The sequence below is a fragment of the Astatotilapia calliptera genome, chromosome 7 (genome assembly GCF_964374335.1).
Source record: "Astatotilapia calliptera chromosome 7, fAstCal68.1, whole genome shotgun sequence".
Classification (NCBI taxonomy): domain Eukaryota; kingdom Metazoa; phylum Chordata; class Actinopteri; order Cichliformes; family Cichlidae; genus Astatotilapia; species Astatotilapia calliptera.
In genome coordinates this window covers 34795962-34822608 of record NC_137428.1, presented here as the reverse complement: position 1 = coordinate 34822608, position 26647 = coordinate 34795962, and the positions used below count along the sequence as shown (strand labels likewise).

Genomic DNA, 26647 nt, shown 5'->3' with positions numbered 1-26647 from the left:
TAGTATTTGTTGAGGTATTTAAGTCTAGACCAACTTGGTGGGTCTATGAAATGATATTGCACCCCATTGCGCCATGCCACCAGTTTGGTTATAATTACATCAGTACATCTGTGTTATGCAGTCTGGATACTGGATAAATCCATTTTTCTGTGTAATACAATGCAATAACAAACAGAATCACTTTGTATTTACATAGAAAAAATCGGACCAGTGTTTGCGATGTTATTCTAACATCTGTAAGTTTGGATGACGTCTGGTTTTGGTTTGAACACCGAAAAGAAGCTCCATAGATTCCAGTTCACGTAATGGATTTGTTTTGGGAACGATCCATGTCCTCCTATCAACAGGAGTTCTTTGTTGAAATGTGATGGTACACAACAGAAAGTGCTCCTGCTGGTCTGATAACAAATGATCCGACTTTGTACACAGATCTGAACTTTTGGCCACACGTTTATATGTCACTGTGGTGCGGACGGATTATGTGATGGGAGTCTGGAGGAGTGGGTTATTAGTATGCTCACACATGATCAGCCTATCAGGTGCATCTCGCTGTGCTGCACTTCACTGCTGTCAAAGCTGCATCATTAAGATGTTTTTCCTGCTCTGCTTATCAGCTTGTTTTGAAAAAGAAGCAGTCTTCAAAAGAGTATATAAATATATGGATGGGTGAAGAAGAAATTCTTCTGTGAGGTTAGGGGAACTTCTCTTTTTAATTTTTTATGTTCTAAAACTTTTGTCTCAAGAGTCCAGAGAATATTTTTTTATCTTGGGGATAATCAAGATGGGTTTTCTTTTTTTTTTTTTTCTTTTTTTTTTGGCAAATGTGGGGTTTTTGCCTTGGAACTCCTCCATGGATGCTATTTTTTCCCAGTTCACTCTATCTTATTGAATCATGAACACTGACCTTAATTGAGGCAATTGAGACCTGCCAGGCTTTAGATGTTATTCTTACCTCCTTTGACCTCTAGGATAAATCTTCTAGAAAGGGTCACCACTGTTCTAACGGTGGCCCACCGGAGTCCCAAAGGGTTTGCAACATTTTCCAGACTAATATATGTCAGTTACTTTGTTTTTCAACTGTTTCTTTAGATCATCACGTGGTGTGTTGCTTTTTGAGATGAGAAATTGAGTTCATTTATATATGTTATCAGGGGGTGATACTTTCTTTTTCACATAGGCCCAAGTTGAATAGTTTCCCCTTAATTAGTAAATTAAATCATCACTTAAAAGGTGCATTTTGAATTTACTCAGGTCAAATATGCAAGAAAAAGAAATCAGGAAGGGGGCAAATACTTTTTCACAGCACTCCACAAAGTGGGATAAACTAAGTCCAACTCTTTAACCGCAAACACAATAGAAATGCATGTCTGGAAGAAAATTGCTTCTTAATTTCTTAAACAGAAGTTGTAAATGTCAGAGGCAGGCTGAGTTTATAACAGCAGGCGTTGAAACTGTCAATCTGGCTGTCAATCCTCAGCCACGTAGCAGATATCAGAGCCTTCTGTGAGCGCCTAAATCCTCTTAACATAGCAGTAGTTTCCAAAATGACCATCAGCACACGCCAGGATTTAGCAAGTTAGATGATGCTAATTATTTACTAATGAAATGTGTTTCGCATGCAATATGATTTCCCAGTTGGCTTTTTAATGAGAAACCTGGTTATTTATATTTCTGTGTAGACGGCATTTAACACGGGTTTCTAATCATATGTGCAGTTGTGTTTAAATTACTTATACAAACCAAGAATATTCAGAAACCTGGATCAGGTGTTCAGATGTCACATTATTGATTCAAACCTGGATTAAATTTTATCCAGCTTTCTGGAAACATGTTAGATGCATAACACAAATAGGATACTCCAAAACTTCCACCATGTCATAGAATAGTGCATAATTACCTATTTTAAACTTTTATTTGGAGTGGAAAAAAAAAAGATTTTCCTTATTTTATAAAGAAGATTTTTAACATCTGTAACTATTTTCTACATGACATTTTTAGACCAAATGTAGCTTTCCTTTGAAGGTCAGTCCTGTCCAGTGAAGCTATAAAAAAACGGTTCATTTTTGGCCAACATCGTGTCTTAAGTTTGAAATATAAAATTTCATCCTACAAAATAAGGTTACTCATTAATCTATTTTAAGTTCAAGAGTTAACCTTTAAGAAGTTTCGAAAAGCCCCAGAGAGAAGATTTGATTAATTAGTTTTTACATCTAAGATCTTCTTGAACAAAACAAGGGCTGCACTTGGATAAAATGTACCTGCTTTCTGGAACATGTTTTTCAGTTTGAATAATGTGTAGCCTGAACATCATGTCTGAAAATCGGCACACTTTTTTATTTGAGCTGGTTGGTCAGCCTCTCCTCCCAGAGTCCTTTTTTTAACAAGTTGTGGTACATGCCATTTCACCAATTGATACAGCCAACTTAAGTTATGTCAGAGGTTACTTCTATAGCACATTTTCAACAATCTAACTTGACCAACGTGTTGTACAAGTTAAACAAAACAAACACTATATATAACTTTAGCCTGCATACAATTAATGCTTCCTCTGAGAGCCACTTTGCAACCCACCTCCACTGCAGCTTCTTTTTACGCTGTGTTTTCCATAAGCAGCATCACGTCTGTTGCCATTGATCCTTCTTTTCCTGCATGATGAAGTATAGAGAGATTGTAGAACAAATCTCTGCTGCAAAATATAATTTACTGCAGATGAAAACAACTACAGTTGTTTGATTTAAGCAGTCCTGACCTAAGTATAATCAATATATGCCCTGCTGAAAACTATTCTGCTTATTCAGCAACATGCCATGAGACTCCAGATAATTATAAGGGTAATTACTAAGGAACGCCTCAATACATAAGAGAAGAAAGGGGTGGGGGGGCTATATCACAGTTTGATAGTTCATTTGAATTCTAGGGTCAGCTTCTTCGGGTGTTTGGATGGATGTTATGATTATGGATTAGTTCCTCACAGTGGCAGTAATATTCTGAAGTCATGTTTTAACTAAACAGCCTTATTAAGGGGGTTCTTTGGCTCCACAGTTGAATTTCATTTAGCTTTATAAAACGCGAAGGTGCAAGTTAAGAAATGTGCAGAGTTACAGATGGTGGATAAGCACTCCTGATGTTGGTTAGCCGCACATGTGCCTGGATGTAGAGGACAGAGCATACAGAGATAAAATGAAGGGAAAGAAAAAAGGTGAGTGTAAGGAACGAATATATGGGAGATACACAAGGTGAGGATTAGAAAAAGACAAAGGAGAAAAGAAGAAATAGAAGAGGAGAAAATTAAACATAAAAAAAGGAAGGCAAGCAGACAGTGTGGGCTAGGGGAAAGTACAATGAAAGTCAGACTGCTAAAGTAATAAAAGAATCAGGAAATTAGTTGTTAAAAGCAGCCCATATAATCATGAGCAATACAAAGAAAGTTAGGGAAGCCAAACGGCCTAATTAAAGTTTAATCATTTCCAATAAAGGTCTCAAACAGAGATAAATGTGATGTCTTTGGCGCACTCTTTCTGTCCGCTTGCGTGTTGGAAGAAGCTACAAATCATCTATAAACTTGAATCTATTTGAAGTCTGTATCTGGACGCTCTGACATTCTTCTAACCTCCAAGGGACTGAAGGAAATAGAAGGAAATCCAGGAGACCTGAAGAGATTGGAGACAGGCAGCCCACACTGTTTCTACCACTTCTCATATGATTGAGCAGCCCTGAATGCAGCTGTGATTGCGATACATCTCTGAGCCAGCATGGCCTGTAAGATGTGATGTGATATGACTACAGTTTTACTGCTGTGTCACTGATTGTGTTACATGATTCTGGGACATCTTAAAATAAAATAAAATACATAAAAAAAAGTCATAATTGCTAATATTGGATTCGAAGCTTTAAAAGTGTTCTAGGGTAAACTGATTTTAGACAAGAAGGTGGAATTTTATGTTAAAAGCCAACCCCTGCAGGCTTGGCTAGCACGTTACATCTGTAGTCACAGATATATACAAATTGTGGATAAGTAACATCCAAATACAAAACTATAATCTTACTCATCAAAACTGGAGGACAGACTTGCAGATGGTTCTTTTTTGTATAATTAACTGCACAGAAAGCAAAAATAGTTGTAGTAGAAATGCTTCAAAAGGCTCCAGCAACAGAAACAACATTGAGAGGTCTGGTTTTAATTATTACGTTTTTACATGTAGACTTTTAGTGGCATAGATCATGTTAAAATATAGTAATTTATAGTTTTATTAACTAATATTTACTAGACCTTCACTAAAACTCCAAGAGTGACAGTCGTCTTTGTCAACAGGAGCAGCTTTCAGTGATGGTTATCAGTGTTTTGCCAGTATTTTGAGTATTTTCTAACTGAAAAAGAAATTTTAGACACAGTGTGACTTTGAGCTATAGTTGCAAGAATCTTTAAATATGATTCAACAGCCGTTTAGAGAGAGAATGACCTGATATCTTAGAGTGAGCGACAGAAAAGGAAGTATTTAAGTGAAGGAAGTGCCAAAGGACCTGAGAAAGCTGCTTCCCTGTTCTCAATGTAGCTTTAGGGATCAGTGGTTTGTGGCTGCCACTTTATCCCTGTATCTCCCCTTTCTGTCCACCACCATTCAGAGCTGAGCTGTCTGACCTGGACTGTTCATCACAGAGCTCTGATAATGTCAGATGAATCTTTGACAATAGTCCTGATCGAACAGCTCTAGTAGGACATTTCAGAGGTAGTGTAATGGTCTCTCTCCTTGCCTCTTCTGTTTTCTGTCACTGCTCTGCAGCAGGTACATATTTGTACCACCCAGGACATGTTGAGGTTTGTAAAACCCTGCTGTGAAGTAACAAAGTTGTGCTGCGGATGCTATTTAAAGACTGGAACACACAGTATTAACTATCATGAGTGTCAAAGTCACGACACCCCAGTTTTGAAATCAACATCCTTTTTTACCCCTAATGCTAATGTAATTATAGCCCTAAAAATGAGACACTCAAAAAAACAAAACAACTGTTGGACACATTTAGGTGCTCAATTACATCAGTACATATGAAGCCTGTCAATGCCACAGCTTGAAAAATGATTTGGGGGTCTTCTTATTGTTAATTTCGTTATTTTCTCCACTCTCAGATGACTTCAGGTACTGTAATATTGTATCATCCAGACTTTACTTGAAGTTAGTCATCACAGATTTTGAAGTATGGATAATTTGGATAATTGTCCTGTTACAGCAGCACACCTGTCGTTAGACAGGTTTTACTGAAATCCATCTGTATCATACCACTGGCTGCTATTCTGCCAAAGCTGAGTATTTTAATCTCCAGTCTCAACAGCTGGTAAGGCATTCTTATCATCAGATGAACTTCTGCATTTGAACTTCATCCGTTATGCAGATGTTTCTTTGTAGACTTCAGAAAAGGGCTTTTGTAATTAGATTTTGGGTAAGGTTTCTTTCTGATTACTGTTACTTGTTGAGCTTCTTTGTACACCAACACCACACAGTAAAACGCTGCACTGCCGCTCCTGTGCCAGCTCAGGTCAATGTCATTGCCATGTCCTGGGTTATGGCAAGCTAGTCTCCAAGCAGATAAGCCAGCAACTTCTACCACTGCCTGAACTTCCTAAAATAGGCTTCGCCCCAAAACGGGGCAGTACACTATGGCACCATTAACTTCATGTGTCATAGTGAGACCCAGATGGCATCTGACAAAATGGTAGCGTTTTGGGGGTTTTGCGAATGGTTCTTCGTCTTACAACTCTTGTCCTTCATATCTTCTCGTAACTGCCATTTCTTAATGACAGGTTGGACAGTAGAAATTGCATACCAGAAACCCTTTTATATCTTTTTTTTATAGCTTTTCTCATTCTTGCAGCCATCAAAAGCATTGATTTTCAGTCACTTTCTCATAAAATGTCCATGTTTGCTGAGCATTACTGCAAAGTTTGAGGAGTCAGATGACTTCTTCAAGCGCTGGAAATGTCCTCAACCAGCGACTCTTAATGGTAACTTTTGCACAACTGTTACATTTTTTACCTGCTCATGATATAAAAAGTAAAAAAGACACTTACATTTGAAGAAATGCTTTTTTGTCAGACTGCGTTTCTGTGATCAGAGTCACCTCGGAAAAGCAGAAAGAAAAGGAGCTGGGGACAGAGCCAGAATAGATTTTTTTGGGGAGCAATTAGTGTGAGCAGAGGAAGACAGAGGATATGATTCATCACTTACCACTTGCCAAATGATGCACTTTAATTAGCATTTAAATCTTTCTACAAATGGAGACTATACTCTCTTTTAAGAATTATTTGTAAAGCAACACAGAGGAGAGGGAGAATAATTGTTAGTGGTCCTGTAATTTTCTGGTTTAATCTTTTTACCGCTGGTCTGTTAAACACTCTGTCATGCATTACAGTACACATTTACTTGTTTAATTGTTGCATGTTACATTGCAGAACTTATCTGCTACATGACTAATGCGTTGCACTCTCCGGTGACAGTCACATTACTGCACTGGAATAATATGGCACACTGCAGGTCCACAGCCATTATGAAGCAAATTGCTCGAGTGATTACGGTCAGCATTCATCTCTTGTTCAAAGGTTTCTAACTGTTTTTGATATGTGGATGGGCAAGATGGCGGAAGGCAGGGTTGAAATTCTCTTTGAATGGTGCATATTCCTCCATTCCAAACTTTCACAGCTTCAACAAACAGTATAATCACTGTAATCCTGCCCTGCAAATTAAATCAGTGAATTTCCTCAGTTTTCTTAGTTTTACGAGTGTAAAACTTCAAATTTGATCAAGCTTGCTTTACATTTTTATTTATGATTCTTGGACTTGGACTGCTTGAATAACTAGTCATGATAATAATCCTTGCATTTTATAATTGGCATTCCTGCAACAAGTGACAATACCTTATTTGATTCTCCAAAGGTATTGTGATTATCAGAAAATCAGATGAATTAACCCTGTATTCATCCAAACAGTAAATAAAACTGGCAAGATCATTTTCTCCTGTGGAGCCCCAACATAGTCAGCACTGACTCAAAATAAACTAGAGAGCGCATGTGCACGGTGACACAGAAACATTTAAGCAGGTGGAAACGTCTCTCTGCTTTTTAAAATAGTTTTAGGACGAGCATCGCAGAGATTCCTGCAGACTGTCTAACTTGCAAAAATATATTTATTTGCAACATTTCTGTACTAGAACTTCGTCAGGCTGCGTATAGACAATGTGCACTCTACAATTTATTCACATCTATGTACCCAATGCAGCTTGATGTTTGTCTATTTGTACTTTGGACTGTGGTTGGTGTTAATTTAATTTTTTCAATAATTAGATTAGATAAAACTTCATTAATCCCTCGGGTGGGTTCCTCCGGGAAATTCGGTAAATGTTGATTTTTATGTCTGTTTAAAAGATTCATTTTATTTTTACATGGTGTAATGCAGTGGTTCTCAAACTAGGCAACAGGCCCCATGCTGGGGCACAAAAAATGTTGCAGGCGAGGCGTGAATGATGAGGGAAAATCACAGTCAAGGTAAACTGGATGAATGAGATTTTTATCGTCCAATTAAATAAGACTTTGCTGGCACTGTCATGCTGACCTTAACCTTAAGTATTCATTTAATATTTATCCACTCATTCATACATAAATGAATGCATAATAACCAAAAAGTCCTCTTTTTACTGAAACACTGACCTGTGAATCATTCAAGCATTAAAAAAGGCACCAAACACAAGGGTTTAAATGGTGTTCTGTCTATAAATAAGAGACAACTTAAACAAAGAACCAGTTTTAAATTGTATCTTTGGACACTTTGTTTACTAGCAGCTGGTTGCAAAGGGACATCATTTGTTCCCATTTCTTTAGCTGAACTATGAGGAATGCCAACGATAACTCGGTTTGACAGGCATAAAATAGTATTTTTGCACCAACAAGGTGATTCTTAAAGAGCTATTAGCTGAAAACTTGGCATATCTTGGCATGCTGTGTAGTGACCTTGTGTCAAACTCGACAAACTAGACTGGAAACTGGACAAGCGGGAGATAAAAAAAACAAAACAATCTACTCCAGATGAACAGTATCTGAAAGTCATGTCCTGTAGAAATAGGAAAGAGAGATGTACCTGGTCCTTTGGTTGATCTATCAACTGTTTATTGAAGCCTCATCATGGCGTCAGTGGAAGGATGGCTGTCAAGAAGCCATTGTTAAGGAAGGGAAACAGAAAGAAAAGTCTGAGGTTAGACAAAGTGCTCAAGAACTGGACTAAAAATCATCATCAACAGGAGTGATGAAATTTGATATCAGTGGTTCAAATTGTGTACGGAAGAGGTCAGGAGAGAGGTGCAACAGTAAGTGTCTACTGTCATTTGTAAAACATGGTGGAGGCTCTGTTGTGGTTATTGGCTTCATTTCAGTCAGTTGTGTTGGGGATCTTGTCAGAATTGAGGAAAAAGTACCATCAAATTTTGATCCACCATACAATGCTGTCTGGAAAATATCAGATTAACAACATCTTAGGTTTTTAGAATGACAATGATCCCAATGCAGTGAAGCGCACCTGAATAGAAAATCATAAAATGAACGACTAACAGTCATGGACTGGCCTCCCAGAGCCTGAGTCACAACATTATTGAAGCACTGCGGGATCATCTTGACAGAGAACAGAACAAAAGGCACCCTTGTGTACTCTATTTCCATTGGTGTCTGTTTCAGTGAATCATTGCACCTTTTTCCCTTTTGTAAAAAAAAATGAAGGGTGGCTAAAAAACTTTTACACAGTACTACATATATGGAAAGTTTATTATTAATATTGCAGTATTATTCTAATTGTTTTCACACTTTTACTACTACACTGAAGGTGTGGACAAGTGGACAAGCAAGCTACTACTAGACTTTCATTGCACACCGGAGAATTCTCCTTTGTTAAAAAGCATCCCGTCGTTCACACAGCATTTTAATGATTTCAGCATATATCACTCTTTATTACACACATTTCTTGGACAAGCTGTGAAAAGCTGTTAAAGTAATTTATGCCGAAATGCCACTGTAGTACTGACTGGTTGTTTACCTACATTTACCTCCCTTTAACAGTCCATCCAGGCACAAAAATAGCAGAGAAACATTTCACCGTGTGCGTGGCCCTGTCCAGCTGTTTGTTCACTTACAGGGGAAACCATTGTAAACATATAGAGTTTATAATTGGCAATGTTTCACTAAAGCTGTGTGCTGTGTTTTGCTGCAGTCAGTTGAACTACACGCCACCACCTGATTTGTTTTTGCCCCTTTATGCGAAGGCTGTGTTTTTGTTGTTATTAAAACAGCAGCAATGATTAGAAATAGAATTGCAAACACCACTGCTAGCGGTTGTTGCTTAATTGTCCAGAATCCGACGTCGCAATGACTCCTCTGATGTGACGCAAGAGGTCGATCAGAAAAAATTAAGTGCTTGTAACACAGCCCATCTACTCTCAAATAGAAGCATAATGAGCGAGAGGAGGGGAGGATGGAGGAGCAAAATAATGAGGAGAGAGAGGGAGAGGAAGTGATACACGTCAGCTGCAGTTTCATGACAGCAGCAGCAAGTGGCTTAGATTTAACCACGTCTTTGTGCATGCGTGCTGATAACTGCTGCAGAGGATGTACACACAGAGAACATGCCTGTTTGTAAAACGATCAAAGATAAAGTCAAAAATAACCTGAGGGTATTCTTTTTTCTGAAATATTGATCGGTCTGTCCTGAGCCATTAGAATAATAGTTAGTTATAGGAAATTTAATGCTGTATCCTGGCATTCTCCAATTTATTTTTCTGTAATTAATGATGTGGTTTTGAGTGAAGGGTCATAAAACTTCATCAGTGTGTAATTAGAGTCATAATCAAAGTTGTATTAATTCATCAAACAGGTGTAAATAATGTGATTTTATTAACAGCTGCTGATACACAGCACGGCTCTAACAAACGAATTCATCAGTTACATACAGTGTTGAGCGGGCCTTATTTTTTCATATTTTCACACCTTCTGTATGCACATTTCCCCTGGTATACAGTACATGGCAGTACTTGAGAGGTTAGCTGAACAATTTGAACAAATTTTGCTCCCACAGCCATCTGGCACCAGAAATACTACACTCACCTAGTTTTACCTAGTTTTTCTAGGTACATCTTTCTAGTCCTAAGTTAGACTTCCTTTTGTCTTTTAAATTTATTTAATTCTTCATGGCATAGATTCAACAAGGAGCTGGAAACATTCCTCAGAGATTTGGAGTGGCTGCAGATTTGTCAGTTGCACACTCATGATCCACATCTCCCACTCCAGGACATGTAAAAGGTGCTGTATTGAATGGATCTAGTGAATGTGGAGGCCATTTGAATACAGTGAATTTACTGTTCAAGAAACCAGTTTGAGATGATTTGAGCTTTGTGACATTGCGTTCTATCCTGATGGAAGCAGCCATCAGAATATTTTTGTGATCCAGTCATAATGGGACAGATATGGTCAGCGACAATATTTGCGTACTGTAAGCTGTGGTGTTCAGACGATGCTCAGTGGGTGCTAAGAGGAACAAAGTGTGCCAAGAAGATATTTCCCACATCATTACTCCACCGGCAGCAGGCTGAACCGCTGATACAAGGCAGAGTGAGTCCATGCTTTCATACTGTTTATGGCAAATTCTGACCCTACCAGAATGACACAGCAGACTCATCAGACCAGGCAACAATTCATCAAAATCTTCTGTTGACTAATTTTGGTGAGCCCATGTTAATTGCAGCCTCAGTCGTCTTCACGTTGTGTGATATGTTGAGCATTCAGAGATGCTCTTCTACATACCTTGGTTTTTACAACTGGTTGTTTAAGTTACTGTATAGCATGTATATACGTATGTATGTACTGTTTCAGCTTGAAGCAGTGTTGCCATGCTCCTCTGGCCTCTGACATCAATAATGCATTTTTGCTTAGAGAGCTGCTGCTCACTGGATATTGTCTCTTTTTCAGACCATTCTCTGTAAACCCTAGAGTGGTTACGTGGGAAAGTTCCAGCAGATCAGCAGTTTCTGAAATACTCAGATCAGACTGTCTGGCACCAACGACCATTCTGCATACAAAGTCTTTTAAATCACCTTTCTTCCCCATCTGATGCTAACTTTGCTTCAACAAATCACCTTGATCATGTTTACATGCCTAAATGCATTGAGTAGCTGCCATATGATTGGTTGATTAGATACTGGTATTAATAAGCAGTTGAACAGACTTCTAATTAAGTATTAATGTAATCATAACACTATTTCACTGATTGGTTAAGCGACCACCTGTTACTACCATAAACCCTATAAAAAACATGGATGTGGTCAAAGTGTAACCACAACTGTCGTCATATTGATATTTCAAAACACAGCAAATCAAGTGAGTAGCAGTACTGTGTGCTTATCCTCCGTTCTCACTCCTAATTTCCATGACGTTGTGTTCAGTAAGACTTGCACTCAGTGATTAAGCCCACGGTCTCACTGAGAAGAGTTTATTGAAGTTAGTGAAAAGGTAGTCGAAGGCTGTTTTCAACGCAGAGGCGTAAACCGGATGTATGTTTGCAACCAGTTGAGCATTAACAAGGATATAGTTTTAGTGCTTCTTCTATAGGGGGACTTTTTATTTGAAGAGGCCAAAAGTACACTTCCATCCACAGCCTCTTGATCCAGAAAATGAACAGTTGTATGTAGGTTGTTAAAAGAGACTGGCATGTTGGTCCTACACAGAGCCTGGTATGGTACATGATTTCCCTCTAAATGTAAAACTGAAGGAAGGGAAAATCCAATTCTTTTGACCACAAGTCCTCTATGTCTTTGTTCCTTCCATTATGTCCCCCCTTGGTTAGGAGACATACATCGAAAACATTTATGTCACTTAGATTCAGTTACTTTATGCTCCACTTTTGCAGTTGTACAATCATGAATGTGCCACCAAATGATCCATCAAACACACAAAAACACTCATGAGATGTAATGTTGCGAGTCCATTGGCAGAAATGAACGAAATGTTAAAAATAATGAAAACTGTCCACAGCAGTCACTCTTTGTGCTTCCTGGACTCTTTTTTTGATTTTCAGTGGCGGTGTTAGTTTAGCACTTCTCCCCTTTCATGGTGAACATGCTCACTTTCCTTAAGTCAACTTTTCCGAAAATCATCATTCTACCTATGCATAGCCTCAACATCGTCAGGCTTTACAGTGCTGGTTTTTGTGGTGGAATGAATACAAGATTGTCTGCATTGGGTGCATAATACCCTGGATAATTCACTTTGCATAGACAAATACCTACACAAACAGATACAATTACAATGCCATGAATTCTGCATAAGCATTAACTGATATACAACTACTCCAAACCATATTTAATATGGTTAATAGTGCTAAAGCTGTTAGCCACAGTATTAGTGTTTTCTTACTTTTACTCTAGTTTATTAATACAAATTCCCATTGAGGAAATTAGTAGCTTTTGACCCACCTTCTCATTAAAGGAGATTTTGTCGCTGCAGCAGTCTTCATGTTAGTGGGCTGAATGGAGAAGCAGCAGAACGTGTTGACGATTTTAGTCAGAACTTTCCAGAGATTTGAGAGACAAATAGTGTGTACAGCTTCTTCTGTGCAGGCTGGCTCACTTTTATAAACTACGCCTCACAAACTCCCCTACTTTTACTTCGCAGCTCACTGAGCTCAATGAAGCTCTATGGAGACTACCCCCCGATGCTATTTTCATACACTGCACTGAAATACATCACTTTAGCACAGTGAGACCATAATACTTCCCAAGCATATATCTTTTAATTTATTTTTAATTCATTTTCTTAAATGTACTAGAAAGCCAGAGGGGGGTTAAAAAGTACAAAGCTTGTTTTTAGGTTAGTTTGATGTTATTGTACCTGCTAGTTCCTTTGCAAGAGTTGCATTTATACAAAACCCCTAAGCTTTGTTTGAGGCCCTGAGGTATAAAACCCTACCCTCACCACAGAAATGAACAGTTTTGGGTTTGTTTGTTTTTTCCAACAAGCTCAGGTGATAATGAACGTGTTCTCTCGAAGACTCCAAATAAGCCATTGATAGGTTTGTAGCTTGAACCCATCCGCTGGAACGTTAAAGGCAATATAATTACACTGCAAAGCAAGACACAAGTAGGCAAGCTTCTTCATGTTTCTCGTGCACGGGAGAGAACCGGACAGGCACCGTTCCTTCGCTTGACCCCAGTTGCTCTCGTCCGTTCTCCCGTACCACTGTTCTTTTATTGAGGTTACATGAATATGCATAAGTTCATTAACATATGACGTCTACATACAAACAAAGAGTACCTTGCCTCTCTGTGTGTGTGTGTGTGTGTGTGTGTGTGTGTGTGTGTGTGTGTGTGTGTGTGTGTGTGTGTGTGTGTGTGTGTGTGTGTGTGTGTGTGGACTGCTGATCAAAGGGTCAAACATCCTTGGTCAGGAAGAGGGTAGCCTCCCCCTCACCCTAGATGGTTCATCCTAGATAACACGGTGAGGAAGTCCTGCAGTTCATCTAAACAAAGAGCACTTAGACTAGAACAGACGCAACTACGTTAATCCTACCATAAAACAATAAGACACGGTATGACCTCTCATGCTCCCAAAGTGCTGTCTAATACACACAAAGTTTGCAGACTATCAAGGATCAAAACCTCTACCAATCTACAACTAATTACAAAACTCTAAGCATATATAAGTAAATATTTCTAAGCATAAATGACAATCAACAATACAAATCTAACAGCCATGACAGTGTCGCAGTGATTCAACATGCATAAAACCACAAAATAAGTCATGATGATTTCTGTTTTATTGTGTCCCCAATGTGATATGTCATTCACACCTTCTAACATCCTGGGTGCAAACTTGCATGCATCAGAACTTTGATCAAAAACATTTAGAGCTTTTTTTAGCATCTTTTGTAAGCTTTGAATCTTAGACAAGAGTCCAAAATCTGTAGCTGTTCTGTGGCATTTACATCCACACTTTGACCGAGCCTTTTAAGAACATTTACAGACTTATCATGAGAACACCCCAGTGTTGTCTTGTCTATTTTCTTTATCTGAAAGGTAATCTTTCTGAGGATGTGTTCGCTCCAGAGCATCTTTTTTTTAAATATTTCTTCCATAGATTCTCGGATTTTCTCAGATATGTTCACTGAAGAACATAATGTCATTGTATGCAATGGGAGGAAACTGAACACAATGGTACCGAGCAACAACAAAGTTTTGGCAGATTTAAAAGCAAAATTTAATGTGCTGGCGTCATCTTCAATGCTGTCCTGTTTTTACTACCTGAGAAAAGTTTGATGGGTGATCTGTGAGAGCTGTTTCACACAGAAATTGGTTGCTTATTAGCCAGGAGAAAGCAAAGGGCACTTGTGAGATGGTCTTCAGTGAAAATGAGTGAATGGAGCTAACGGCTACAATTTTTATGCCATTTTTTTTTCAAGCCTGCAGAGAAATACATTGATAAGACTAGAATTTTTAAAGGATAAAATAAGCAAATCTCATTTAGTTTATCTTACAGGGAAGCTGACTTGTATATTTAAGCTAACGCTCCAGTCATTCTGGCTGTCTTTTAAGAACCACAAAACAGTTTAAGTGTGGAATTATGCACGCATTAGTGCCTGCTCTCAGACATGTATTGCCAGATAGACTCATCAAAGCCAAATAAAAAAAATTTAAAAAAAGTAAAACTCAGATTTGAGTCTTTGACTTTTAATAAATTTCCAAACTTTTCTAAAAACCTGTGTTTGGTTTGTCAGAAAGTTAACTTGAACCCAACAGAGTATGGAGACCACTGTTTTCTGGAGACAATAATATTCATATATATTTGTACAGGCACACTAAAGTGAGAACGGTGACAAGAGTTTTATGTCTTAGCTCGTTTTTAAATGTCTTCTACACATGTGTGCGGATAAGCTGTGTGAAATCCAAGTAAAACAAAGATGAATCGGGCTGAGTTCAGAGTAAACTGAGCTGCGCTGTTCTCAAACGCTTTAAGAACTCCAGCTAGATTCCTTTTAGTGGCTTTTTGTAAAGCAAACAGCTGGAACAAACAGCTTGTAATCTGTGTTAAGATCTGTCTTGTGTCCCTGAGGCTTCAGCTCAGTCTGACAGCTCAAATAAAAAGGGTTTGCAGTGGCATCAGCTCTTACTGCAGTGGTGCTTGTTAGCCTTCTTGATTGATTGCTTTTGCATACCTACGTGTGTCATTTCTATTAGCAAATTTAAATGACCTCACTAAAAATGATTAAACATGGTACTGCAGAAGCTTACAGAGACAGAGCTTTTTTTGTGCTTAGACATGGAGCGGTAGAGGTGGTACTGTGCATTAGTATTGCAGATATGCAGTTGGGTGAACTCGGGTTGTTGGAAAATACGCAAGAAACTGAAACATTGCAGATTCTGAATGTTTTTTTTTTAGTCTGCGATCTGCATTGGTCGCTGCTCCAGCAGAATATTAAAAGGATTGTGAGGATTGGTTGGCTGACCACAATAAAATTTGAATGGGAAAAAAGGTAGAAAGTGACATTTGTAGACTTTAAAAATGCTAAACGCTACACAAAGTCTAAATGCCAGAACAAAGTAATTAAAAAGACAAGTGGCAGTGTCAGGGGGGAGTGCTGTGCTCATCCTCTGTGACTAATTTATAACATACTTGTGATGACAGTTATATTTAATAGAGTCACTATAAGGCAAACCACCAGAATTCATTTGTTCCTGTATACTTAGGAGACAAAGTATTATTTAATGTCCTGACCTGCTATTTTCTACAGATGTTGGGTGATATGTTAAGTTTCCAAGCACCCACTTTCAGTTTGACCGATTGTCAGTATATTAATAGAAGGTCATTTAGTTCACCAATCACACACCCTAACCCAATCTCCAAAAACGTTAGAGCACTTATGGAAATATGTGATGTCTTGATGAATCGAGCAGATATTTCAAGTTTACACAGCTACATTCTCGCATGAAAATATCTTAAAAGTTTTGTGACCCGGACAGAGAAATATTTCAAACTCCACCACTCTGTGTTCCTCCGCCACTGCCTCGTTTGAGTTTTGGACGAAATGGATTCTGGGATATTACATTTCGTCATTTCGAGCTGATTGGAGACCAGAACAGCCAATCAGATATTTTTGCATCCAAGTCTGTGATTGGCTGGTTTTGTGGCACAACTATAACGGTGTAGAGAGCGAGTTGAGCGCGAGCAACACATTGCGAGCAAGCGCAAATGAAAAAACTGAGCGAAAGTTGTGTGTGTATAATAGCAAACACTGAAATACATTTTTTTGCATGCAGCAATGAATTTTGTTCACTCAAATTCAGCTTTTCTTCGCTCAAAATAAATTTCTCATGCAACACTTGCACCCACAAACTTTTTTTACGTGCGCTCAATTTTTTTTTTACGTGCGCTCAGAATATTGGCACAAAAATAACGCCATAGTATGTCGCTTCATGTGGGGGGCGTGTCGAACACTCCCAGTCTCTAGACCACTGGTCCCTTTATGGGATTTGTCAGTCGTTTTAGACGCCCTCTCCCACCACCCCTTTGAGCCTATCGGGGCAGTGGGGTTAAAGTTTCTCTCTCTTAAAACCGCTCTGCTGTTGGCTCTAACCACAGCCAAGCGAGTTAGTGAATTACAGGCTCTGTCTATTCAATTCAATTAAATTTTATTTATATAGCACCAAATCACAACAAAAGTCGCCTCAAGGCGCTTCATAGATACAGAGAAAAACCCAACAATCATATGACCCCCCTATGAGCAAGCACTTTGGCGACAGTGGGAAGGAAAAACTCCCTTTTAACAGGAAGAAACCTCCAGCAGAACCAGGCTCAGGGAGGGGCGGGGCCATCTGCTGCGACCGGTTGGGGTGAGAGAAAGAAGACAGGATAAAAGACATGCTGTGGAAGAGAGACAGAGGTTAATAACAGATATGATTCAATGCAGAGAGGTCTATTAACACATAGTGAGTAAGGTGACTGAAAAGGAAGAACTCAATGCATCATGGGAATCCTCGGCAGCCTACGTCTATTGCAGCATAACTAAGGGAGGATTCAGGGTCACCTGGTCCAGCCCTAACTATATGCTTTAGCAAAAAGGAAAGTTTTAAGCCTAATGAAAGTAGAGATAGTGTCTGTCTCCCGAATCCAAACTGGAAGCTGGTTCCACAGAAGAGGGGCCTGAAAACTGAAGGCTCTCCCTCCCATTCTACTTTTAAATACTCTAGGAACAACAAGTAGGCCTGCAGAGCGAGAGCGAAGTGCTCTAATAACTAATAACACCTCCCACCCACTCCATGACATGTTGGTCAGTCACAGGAGCTCATTCAGTGAGAGACTGAGATTACCGAAAAGCACCACTGAACGACACAGGAAATCATTCCTGCCTGTGGCCATCTCCCTGTACAACGCATCCACTTAACACACTGTTTGCTGCTACAACTACACATGTTTCTTTTCCAACTATTTATTTATAAGTGACTTATGTATGTATGTATGTATATATATGTATATATTGTACTATTCTTAGTTAGCGTATTGTCTGTCTTGTCTTAATGTTGGTTTAAAATGGAGCACTGTAACAAAAAATAATTTCCCCCAGGGATCAATAAAGTATTCTGATTCTGATTCTGATTCTGATAATAGGGTGATATGGTACTACAAGGTCATTAAGATAAGATGGGGCCTGATTATTTAAGACCTTGTATGTGAGGAGCAGGATTTTGAATTCAATTCTGGATTTAACAGGAAGCCAATGAAGGGAAGCCAAAACAGGAGAAATATGCTCTCTCTTTCTAGTCTAGTCTAGTCTTTGGTACTCTGGTTAGATACCATATTTCTAAGATTTTTAGGGCCGAGTACAATAACCTCAGTTTTATCTGAATTAAGAAGCAGAAAGTTAGCGGCCATCCAGGTCTTTATGTCTTTAAGACATTCCTGCAGTTCAACTAATTGGTGTGTGTTATCTGGCTTCATGGATAGATAAAGCTGGGTGTCATCTGCATAGCAGTGAAAATGTATGCTATGTCTTCTAATGATGCTGCCTAGGGGAAGCATGTATAGTGTAAACAGAACTGGTCCTAGCACCAAACCCTGTGGAAGTCCATAACTGACCTTAGTGTGTGAAGAGGACTCTCCATTTACATGCACAAATTGGAGTCTATTAGATAGATATGATACAAACCACTGCAGCACAGTACCTGTAATACCTACAGCATGTTCTAATCGCTCTAATAGAATATTATGGTCAACAGTATCAAACGCTGCACTGAGGTCTAGCAAGACAAGCACAGAGATGAGTCCACTGTCAGAGGCCATAAGAAGATCATTTGTAACCTTCACTAAAGCTGTTTCTGTGCTGTGATGAGCTCTGAAACCTGACTGAAGCTCTTCAAATAAGCCATTCCTCTGCAGATGATCTTTTAGCTGTTTGACAACTACTCTTTCAAGGATTTTTGATATGAAAGGAACTGGTGGTTGCTGACTGTATCTAAGCAGTTGTAAAACAACAACTGTTGAACTGTTGAACCTTGCACATTCCAGTGAGTAAAGTCAGTGTCTTCAGTGCACACTGTGGGCAATCAAGGCAAACTGCTAACAAGAAAAGCAATCACAAGGCAGTTGTTGGTGCCAGCACCCTCTTTGCAGACAATTTCACCCAGCTTCTGCCAGCAGCAACTGCTTAGGAATATACATTTTTGACTAACGGTGTGTTCACACCGAACGCGATGGACACGAACAAAAACGCCCCAAACGCCCCTAATTTGACGCGTGCACATTCGCGCCTCAACGCGTGTCCAAGAATCGCCCGCCTAGACACCAATTATAGGTGCTCAATCCCACCTGCAGAGCGCCTGTCCGTCTGCCTGAGGTTAGTAAAAGTATTTAATACGGTAGTCCTTTATTGATACCTGTGCTAATATGCTAAACCATCCATTTATACACTGCTAACATGGATGTGCTATGCTAACAGTGAATGCTCTCGGTGTTTACTGAAAGCAAACTGTGGTATCGAGACGACTGTTTATAATATTTCTAGTGATACTCAGGTCTCATCAAGTCCTGATTTAATTTGATTTATGCTGTTATCAGTGTTTGCAATGATAGCATGGCTGTGGTGTCCTATGAATGTATGCGCTCGGTGTTTGCTGATATGAAACTGTAGCATTAGGACCACTAAGTTAACCTTTGTAGTGATACTCACTCCTTTTTATTTAGACCTGGTTTAATTCTGGGATAGTTGAATATTTGTATATAATCACCGCAGACTGTTTTAGATTATATCTAATATATATCATGTAATTATCCTTATAATTACAAAATGTTTTATGTAATATTTATGTTTTGTAATTTGTAATTTTGTAATTTGTAATTTTGTAATTTCAATAATGTATTTTGTAACTGCAGTACACATAATACTCATTTTAAACAATTTTGTCCAGGCTCCTTGCCACCGGGGACTCCTTCAGGACCATCGCGTTCAGTTTTCGAGTTGGTGTGTCCACAGTGTGCCAGATCATCCCCCAGGTAGCGACGGCCATCTGGGACTGTCTAGTGGACGATTTCATGGCTGCGCCTTCACCTGGAGACTGGCGGTCCATCACAGAGGGATTCCAGGAGCGCTGGAACTTCCCTCTGTGCTGTGCAGCTCTGGATGGGAAGCACGTCCAGACAAAGGCACCCCATATATCATATAGGAGACACACACATTGATATACACTAAATATTTATTCCATTTCTTTTTTTGTGGTGCCCAAATTTATGCACCTGCTTGATTTTGTTTAAACAATTATTGCACACTTTCTGTAAATCCAGTGAACTTCTTTTCACTTCTCAAATATCACTGTGTGTGTCTCCTGTATGATATTTAACTGACATTTTTTTATTGTAACAACGATTTATACAGGAAAATGATGTCTATTAACAATGTTGCCCAAACTTTTGCATCCCACTGTATTAGTATATTTTGTCATTAGTATAATATGAAATAAATTCTACATGTGTCAAGTCGTGTGCCAACATTTGCTGTGTAGTAGAACTGAGACATTAGTCATTATAAACATTTATTTGAAATAATATTAAAATTCTCAAACAGAAAAACATTAAACATGAATATATAAAATATAAGTATTTACAGAGAGACAGGAATAAAAAGGACCAGCTGCTCTCCAGTGCAGGAACAAGGCTGAGGAGGAAATGCTCCATTGGAGACTGGTGTGGCCTCTTCAGGGACACCAGGATGGCCAGCTCCACCACCGATGGACCGTCCTGGGACCCGTCCCTCATCTGCCTCGGAGCCGTCCTCCTCTGTGGGCCTGTAAAACAGCACAAAACACAAAGAAATGAGAAGACTGCTACTAGATTTTAATTTCAACATCGAAAAAAAACAAACAGGATATAATCAGATAGGTTGAAGACATTTAGTAAAGGTGATCACAAGGCAATCCCACCGAGTAAAAAGCTATCAGTGCTTGCTGTACATCTGATGCTACAGTTACATACCTGTGGTGCAGCAGCAGGAGCTCAGGGACTGGGGAGCCAGGAGAAGCTACAGGGGATGCTCTGCTGCAGAATCAGTTGGTTCTATCAATACAGTATTAAATGTTAACAGGTTGAATATAATAATCATAGAGTAGACAGTGGTCCCTCATTTATTGCAGCAGGGGTTCTCAGAATAACTAGCCCCTCACCACGCACTTTGTACACTTTTTTTCCCCCACACACATGAACATTGGTCACAGTTCTCACAATTGATTCTCAAAGTGCAAACCTTTGTAGATTGCAAAACGTAAAAGTATTATTATGCCGTGGTTTGTCTTCATCTGCCTGCCACTTTCGTGCGCCTTTTTCCCTCGGGGTGCAGGTGTCTATTTCCGAATGAGGGTCATAGTTATGGGTGTTTTTGTGCTGTTTTTTCTATTGGACGTGATGGTTATCAAAACCAAACGTGATAAATCTGGCAAGCGCAGGCGACACGACACGGAGCAGATTTGTCAATCAGGCTGCAGAATGCAATGCTGTATGGTGCAAAAAAAAAAAAAAAATGCGAAAAAGCAAAGCAGTGACGGATGAGCGGGACCACTGTGTGCTGTTTATTAATAAACAATAAAATATATTCCTAAATGACAACATGCATAAAAGCAGAACGGTATTTGTACGTCAGTGGGAAAATAGCGGTGGCTTGCTAGCTTTTGTGCGGCTTCCCCGGGTCAGCGAAAACTTTCAAAAGAGAAATGAATGAACTTACCAGGTTGTCCGATCTCTTCACATATCTTCCTCCAAGCTCGGTCCTTTTTATTCCTGTCTCGGTACAGAAAGCAGCTGGTGTCGTACAGCTCCGGGTTGTTTGCTACGGCATTGATTAGCCTTCCCTCCTTTGAAGTATGAAGGGCTTTGGCTGGATCTGCCCCTTTGACCTAGGTCACAGTCACGTCACCAGGCTCCTGATTGGTTGTTGTGGCGTGATTTGACGCTTGAGTTCAGATTTTTCCAACTCGAGCGGTAGACGCGAAACGCGCGTATGCACAAAATGCAACACAAAAACTCACGCGCGTGGTTTTATTCGCGAGTCAAACGCGCCAGACGCGCTACACTGACGCACGTTTCACGCGTTTTGGCGTTTTCGCGACGCAAATCTGCTTCCAAATTTTCACGGGACCCGCAATCGCGTGTCATCGCGCTTTTCCATTGACTTTACATGTAAACCTGACGCTCTATTCACGTCCATTGCGTTCGGTGTGAACACACCGTAAGGATCAGAGGTTGTCAGAGGGTTGCATACCAGTCTGTAGGCCTGTTTGACTGAGACCTAACATAAGCTACAACATGGCTAGCTTAGCAGTTTGTTAGACACAGGAACTGAGACTTCCCCATTGATCCGTTGTTTTGCAGTACTTCGCAACAACCATGTTTCCAGGTCTTCATTGTAATACATCTAATCATCAGGGTCTATGCTTGTCCTCCAGTCTAGTAAATCACTGCAAAAAGGATAGAGGAACTGTCTTGTGGTACTATACAGCAACTACACTAAATTTGAAAAACTAAAACAGAAACACAGAAAAATTGACACCAAGGCAAGATGTCTTTTTCAAATCGCCAACCTTACTTTTAATCTGTTGCTCAAGAATAATATAACAGGTTGAAATAGACCACTTTTTTTTACATTCATGTAGTGGTATTCAAACTGTATATTTTTAAGATAGTACTCATTGCCCATATTCAGTAGCCCAACCTTGGGAGCAAGTTTTCATCTGTACATACATATGTAAATATGTAAATGCCATAACTGTAGAAATAAAGAGATGCTGTTTGAGGCAGTCCTGGAGGTTCATCTTTACCCAGCACTGAAATAAAACACACCTTGGAGGGTTAAAGCTACAATATATCAGCTCATTACAGGAGACAGAAGGTACGATCCAAGGTGGTGTTTAGTATGGACATCATTATTCTCCTTCTGCCGCTGCCTCCAGGCTCAGCTCTTTGATAGAAAGTGAAATTACATATGAAAACTTTTTCAATTACATATTGAACAGTTCTGGTCCTCAACCTGTCAGTGAGCAGGGAGTTCTTTAATCTTTGTGTAATTATTTCTGTTCACCGCCCAATCTGAAAGAGCCCAAACTTTTAACAAGAAACCTGTAACCTAATTTTCTAATTCTCATCCATTACACACCTTATACTTCATATACACCTCCAACACCTCCATCCACTGTTACCTTTCTTTGACCTTTGACCTGTCAACCTGTGCATGTGACAGTCTCTGCCTGCTCCACCCTCAACGCCTTGCTCAGTCCCCTCCGCCACTCCTGTCTCTTCCCCTCCCCCCACTCAGGTTGGTGACCAGATCTTGGAGGTGAATGGCCGCAGTTTCCTGAGCATCCCGCACGATGAGGCCGTCAGAGTCCTGAAGTCATCACGCCATCTGATGATGACAGTGAAAGACGTAGGCCGCCTGCCGCACACCAGGACGGTGGTGGGTGAGACCAAGTGGATCGCCAGCTCACAGATTGCAGAGAGCTCTGCCAATAGCAGCGTGGCAAGGTAAGTCCTGACAGTCCCAAAATTATATGATGGTTTTGAAAAAGATGACTTTCTGATACTGCATGAAATATTAAACAGCCCTTTTATACTCATTTCCAGATTCCAGCTATTTTTATTCTTGCAATATAGTAAAGTAGATTTACATGAGTCAGCTAAAAAAAAATCCTCAATCATCTTGGGATTTGCAGCCCTTCAGTTCGCATACTGTCAAAAACAAGCAATTTTAGCCCTTTTCCCCTTAAAGCTATCCTCCCTATAAGCTGACTTTTTGCCTAGTTGTGTCCTTTTTGACCGAATCGTTTCTGGAATCCAAATTGGGAAGTCATTCCACAGAAGAGGATCAAGGCTCTACTAGGCATTCTACTTTAAGAAAATCTGTTGGCATAATATCATCACAACGAGCCAAAAGGACCCAATGAGCAGACTCACAAAAAATGAAAACAGTGAAAGGATTTTATGTAGAGTTAAACAAAAACTTAAAATAATGAATCGCTACTGGTACAGATTTAGCGGGGTGATCTGAAAGAGGGTGAAAACCAGCGTTAGAAATAAAGAAGTGGCTGTAACTAAATGAAACAACAGGAACAAATGGGGAGACGAGATGGCGATAGAGAGTAGGCAGGCAGGTGAGCTAGGAAGCCAGGTGGGTTAATGCAGGAAGCTTAAGTTTTGCAAAGTGTAGTTCTTCTCTGAAGCCAAATATGGTTTTGTGGGTCCAGAGAGAGCCAGATGACTGAAATATCACAGGAAAACAAGGTTTTCTTGAAGCACAGGGGAAAACAAAAGGGAAAAACAGAACCAGCCCCAACCAGATTAGGCTTAAAACTTTCCTTTTTGATAAAGCTTACAGTTAAGACTGGATCCGGTGACACAGAAACCTCCTGTAGTTACGCTGCAATGGGCCTAGGCTGCTGCAGGCTTCCAATGATGCAACCAAGTGTGTCTTCTTCACTCACCTCTTTTCCCTCTCTATGTGTTATACACCAGTTTGCATTTAATTAGTAGTTATTATTAAAGTCAGACTCTCCTTTATGATGCATCTTTTGTTCTATGTCCTTTCCCTCACCCTCAACCAGTCGCAGCAGATGGTTGCTCCTCCATTAGCGTGGATCTGTCAGGTTTCTTGAGGTTGAGGTTTCTTCCTGTTAAAAGAAAGTTTTTCCTTCACACCGTTGCCAAGTGTTTACTCTTTGAATCCTGAACTGAAGGATTTTCATTGAGCTTTTAGAAAAGTAACAAAAAGGGAATAATAGTAGTCCAGCCTCATGCCGAAGACATGGCCTAGTTTTTCAGCATCACTGTATCTACAGTGGCTTGGAAAAGTATTGAACTTTTCCACATTTTGTCACATTACAGCCCCAAACATGAATCAATTTTATTGAAATTCCACGTGAAAGACCAATACAAAGTGGTGTACACGTGAGAAGTGGAACGAAAATCATACATGATTCCAAACCTTTTTTACAAATAAATAACTGTAAAGTGGGGTGTGCGTAATTATTCAGCCCCCTGAGTCAATACTTTGTAGAACCACCTTTTGCTGCAATTACAGCTGCCAGTGTTTTAGGGTATGTCTCTACCAGCTTTGCACTAGAGATGGCACAATACCACTTTTTTATGTCCCATACCGATATCATAAATTTGGATATCTGCCGATACTGATATAAATCCGATGTAGCGTATTTTATAATCAATAAAATGGTTGTTTTTTTTAATATCTTGCTACATTTTGTATAAGTTCATACTCAAGTTTAAAAAACAAAACTAAAGCTATTCTGTTAAACCTGTATGTAAAAAATACACTGCACCCAAAATATTTCATGGATCAGCAATACTGATCAATCCAGTAAACTTAAACCTACTCAATCCTCCGTATTCTGGTATTTTAAGAGTACTTAGTGGAAATATTAAGCAACCTAACTAATAGGGTCGCCAACTCCGAACAAAAAACCCCCCAAAAATAGGGAACCACCCCCCACCCTCTGGCTCATAATGCTTTACAGACATTCAGAGGTGAATTTACACACTTGCTTTACTTCTCTCTGGGATAACTTTGTCGGAGATTAAATGCCGATTTGGTAGTGAGCTCCAAATGCTCAACCAGACCGCCGACAGGTCTCGCAAGCCACAGCCGCTCTATCACATGACGCATACTGCTCCAACGTGCTAAGGTTATGAGCTGGGTTACACCATGTCGCAAGTTTTGTGAGGTGCTTTTGTGATATTGAATGGATCGAATTACATTTTTTATTTCTCTCCAATATCCGACCCAGTAATTTAGGTCATTATCGGACCGATACGTAATATCGGATCGGTCCATCTCTACTTAGCACATCTAGAGACTGAAATCCTTGCCCATTCTTCTTTGCAAAACAGCTCAGTCAGATTAGATGGACAGCATTTGTGAACAGCAGTTTTCAGATCTTGCCACAGATTCTCGATTGGATTTAGATCTGGACTTTGACTGGGCCATTCGAACACGTGGATATGTTTTGGTTTAAACCACTGCATTGTTGCCCTGGCTTTATGTTTAGGGTCGTTGTCCTGCTGGAAGCTGAACCTCTCAAATCTTTTGCAGACTCCAAGAGGTTTTCTTCCAAGATTGCCCTGTATTTGGCTCCATCCATCTTCCCATAAACTCTGACCAGCTTCCCTGTCAATGCTGAAGAGAAGCACCCCCAGAGCATGATGCTGCCACCACCATATTTGACAGTGGGGATGGTGTGTTCAGAGTGATGTGCAGTGTTAGTTTTCCGCCACACATAGCGTTTTGCATTTTGACCAAAAAGTTCCATTTTGGTCTCATCTGACCAGAGCACCTTCTTCCACATGTTTGCTGTGTCCCCCACATGGCTTGTTGCAAACTGCAAACGGGACTTCTTATAGTTTTCTGTTAACAATGGCTTTCTTCTTGCCACTCTTCCATAAAGGCCAACTTTATGCAATGCACGACTAGTAGTTGTCCTATGGACAGATTCCCCCACCTGAGCTGTAGATCTCTGCAGCTCGTCCAGAGTCACCATGGGCCTCTTGGCTGCATTTCTGATCAGCGCTCTCCTTGTTCGGCCTGTGAGTTTAGGTGGACGGCCTTGTCTTGGTAGGTTTACAGTTGTGCCATACTCCTTCCATTTCTGAATGATGGCTTGAACAGTGCTCCGTGGGATGTTCAAGGCTTGGGAAATCTTTTTGTAGCCTAAGCCTGCTTTAAATTTCTCAATAATTTTATCCCTGACCTGTCTGGTGTGTTCTTTGGACTTCATGGTGTTGCTGCTCCCAATATTCTCTTATGCTGGGCTTACACTGTGCGATTTTTTTCAGTCGCGCGATTCAGCTCCTGCTCAAACTGTACGATTGACTCGCAGGGATTAGAAGTTGGTAGGTCACGATGCAGGTCTCACACTATATGGCCCGATGCTCTGATGCGACCTGAGTGCTCACACTGTGCGTCCATAAAATGAAGGTTATAACAGAAATTCTGTCGCTCGCTCTCTCTGTCTTTCACTCACACAGACACACCACCACCATCAACTTTGCTAAATTGCTAATGAAAAACATTGATCAGGCAGCTGTGAT

General features: G+C 39.9%; 1 protein-coding gene across 6 annotated transcripts in view; it reads left to right on the top strand.

Moving 5' to 3' along the window:
• The window catches only part of whrna (whirlin a), a 217871-nt gene that overhangs the window by 131653 nt on the left and 59571 nt on the right, over positions 1-26647 (top strand). For 3 of the 6 annotated variants that reach the window (XM_080304468.1, XM_080304471.1, XM_080304467.1), the window contains exon 4: positions 22791-23074. The exons of 1 other annotated variant lie outside the window; for it this stretch is intronic. In XM_080304468.1, the coding sequence (XP_080160594.1) occupies positions 22791-23074 (284 nt within the window). The remainder of the gene's footprint in view (positions 1-22790; positions 23075-26647) is intronic. 2 more of the 6 variants (XM_080304470.1, XM_026174381.2) reach the window with 1 other exon arrangement.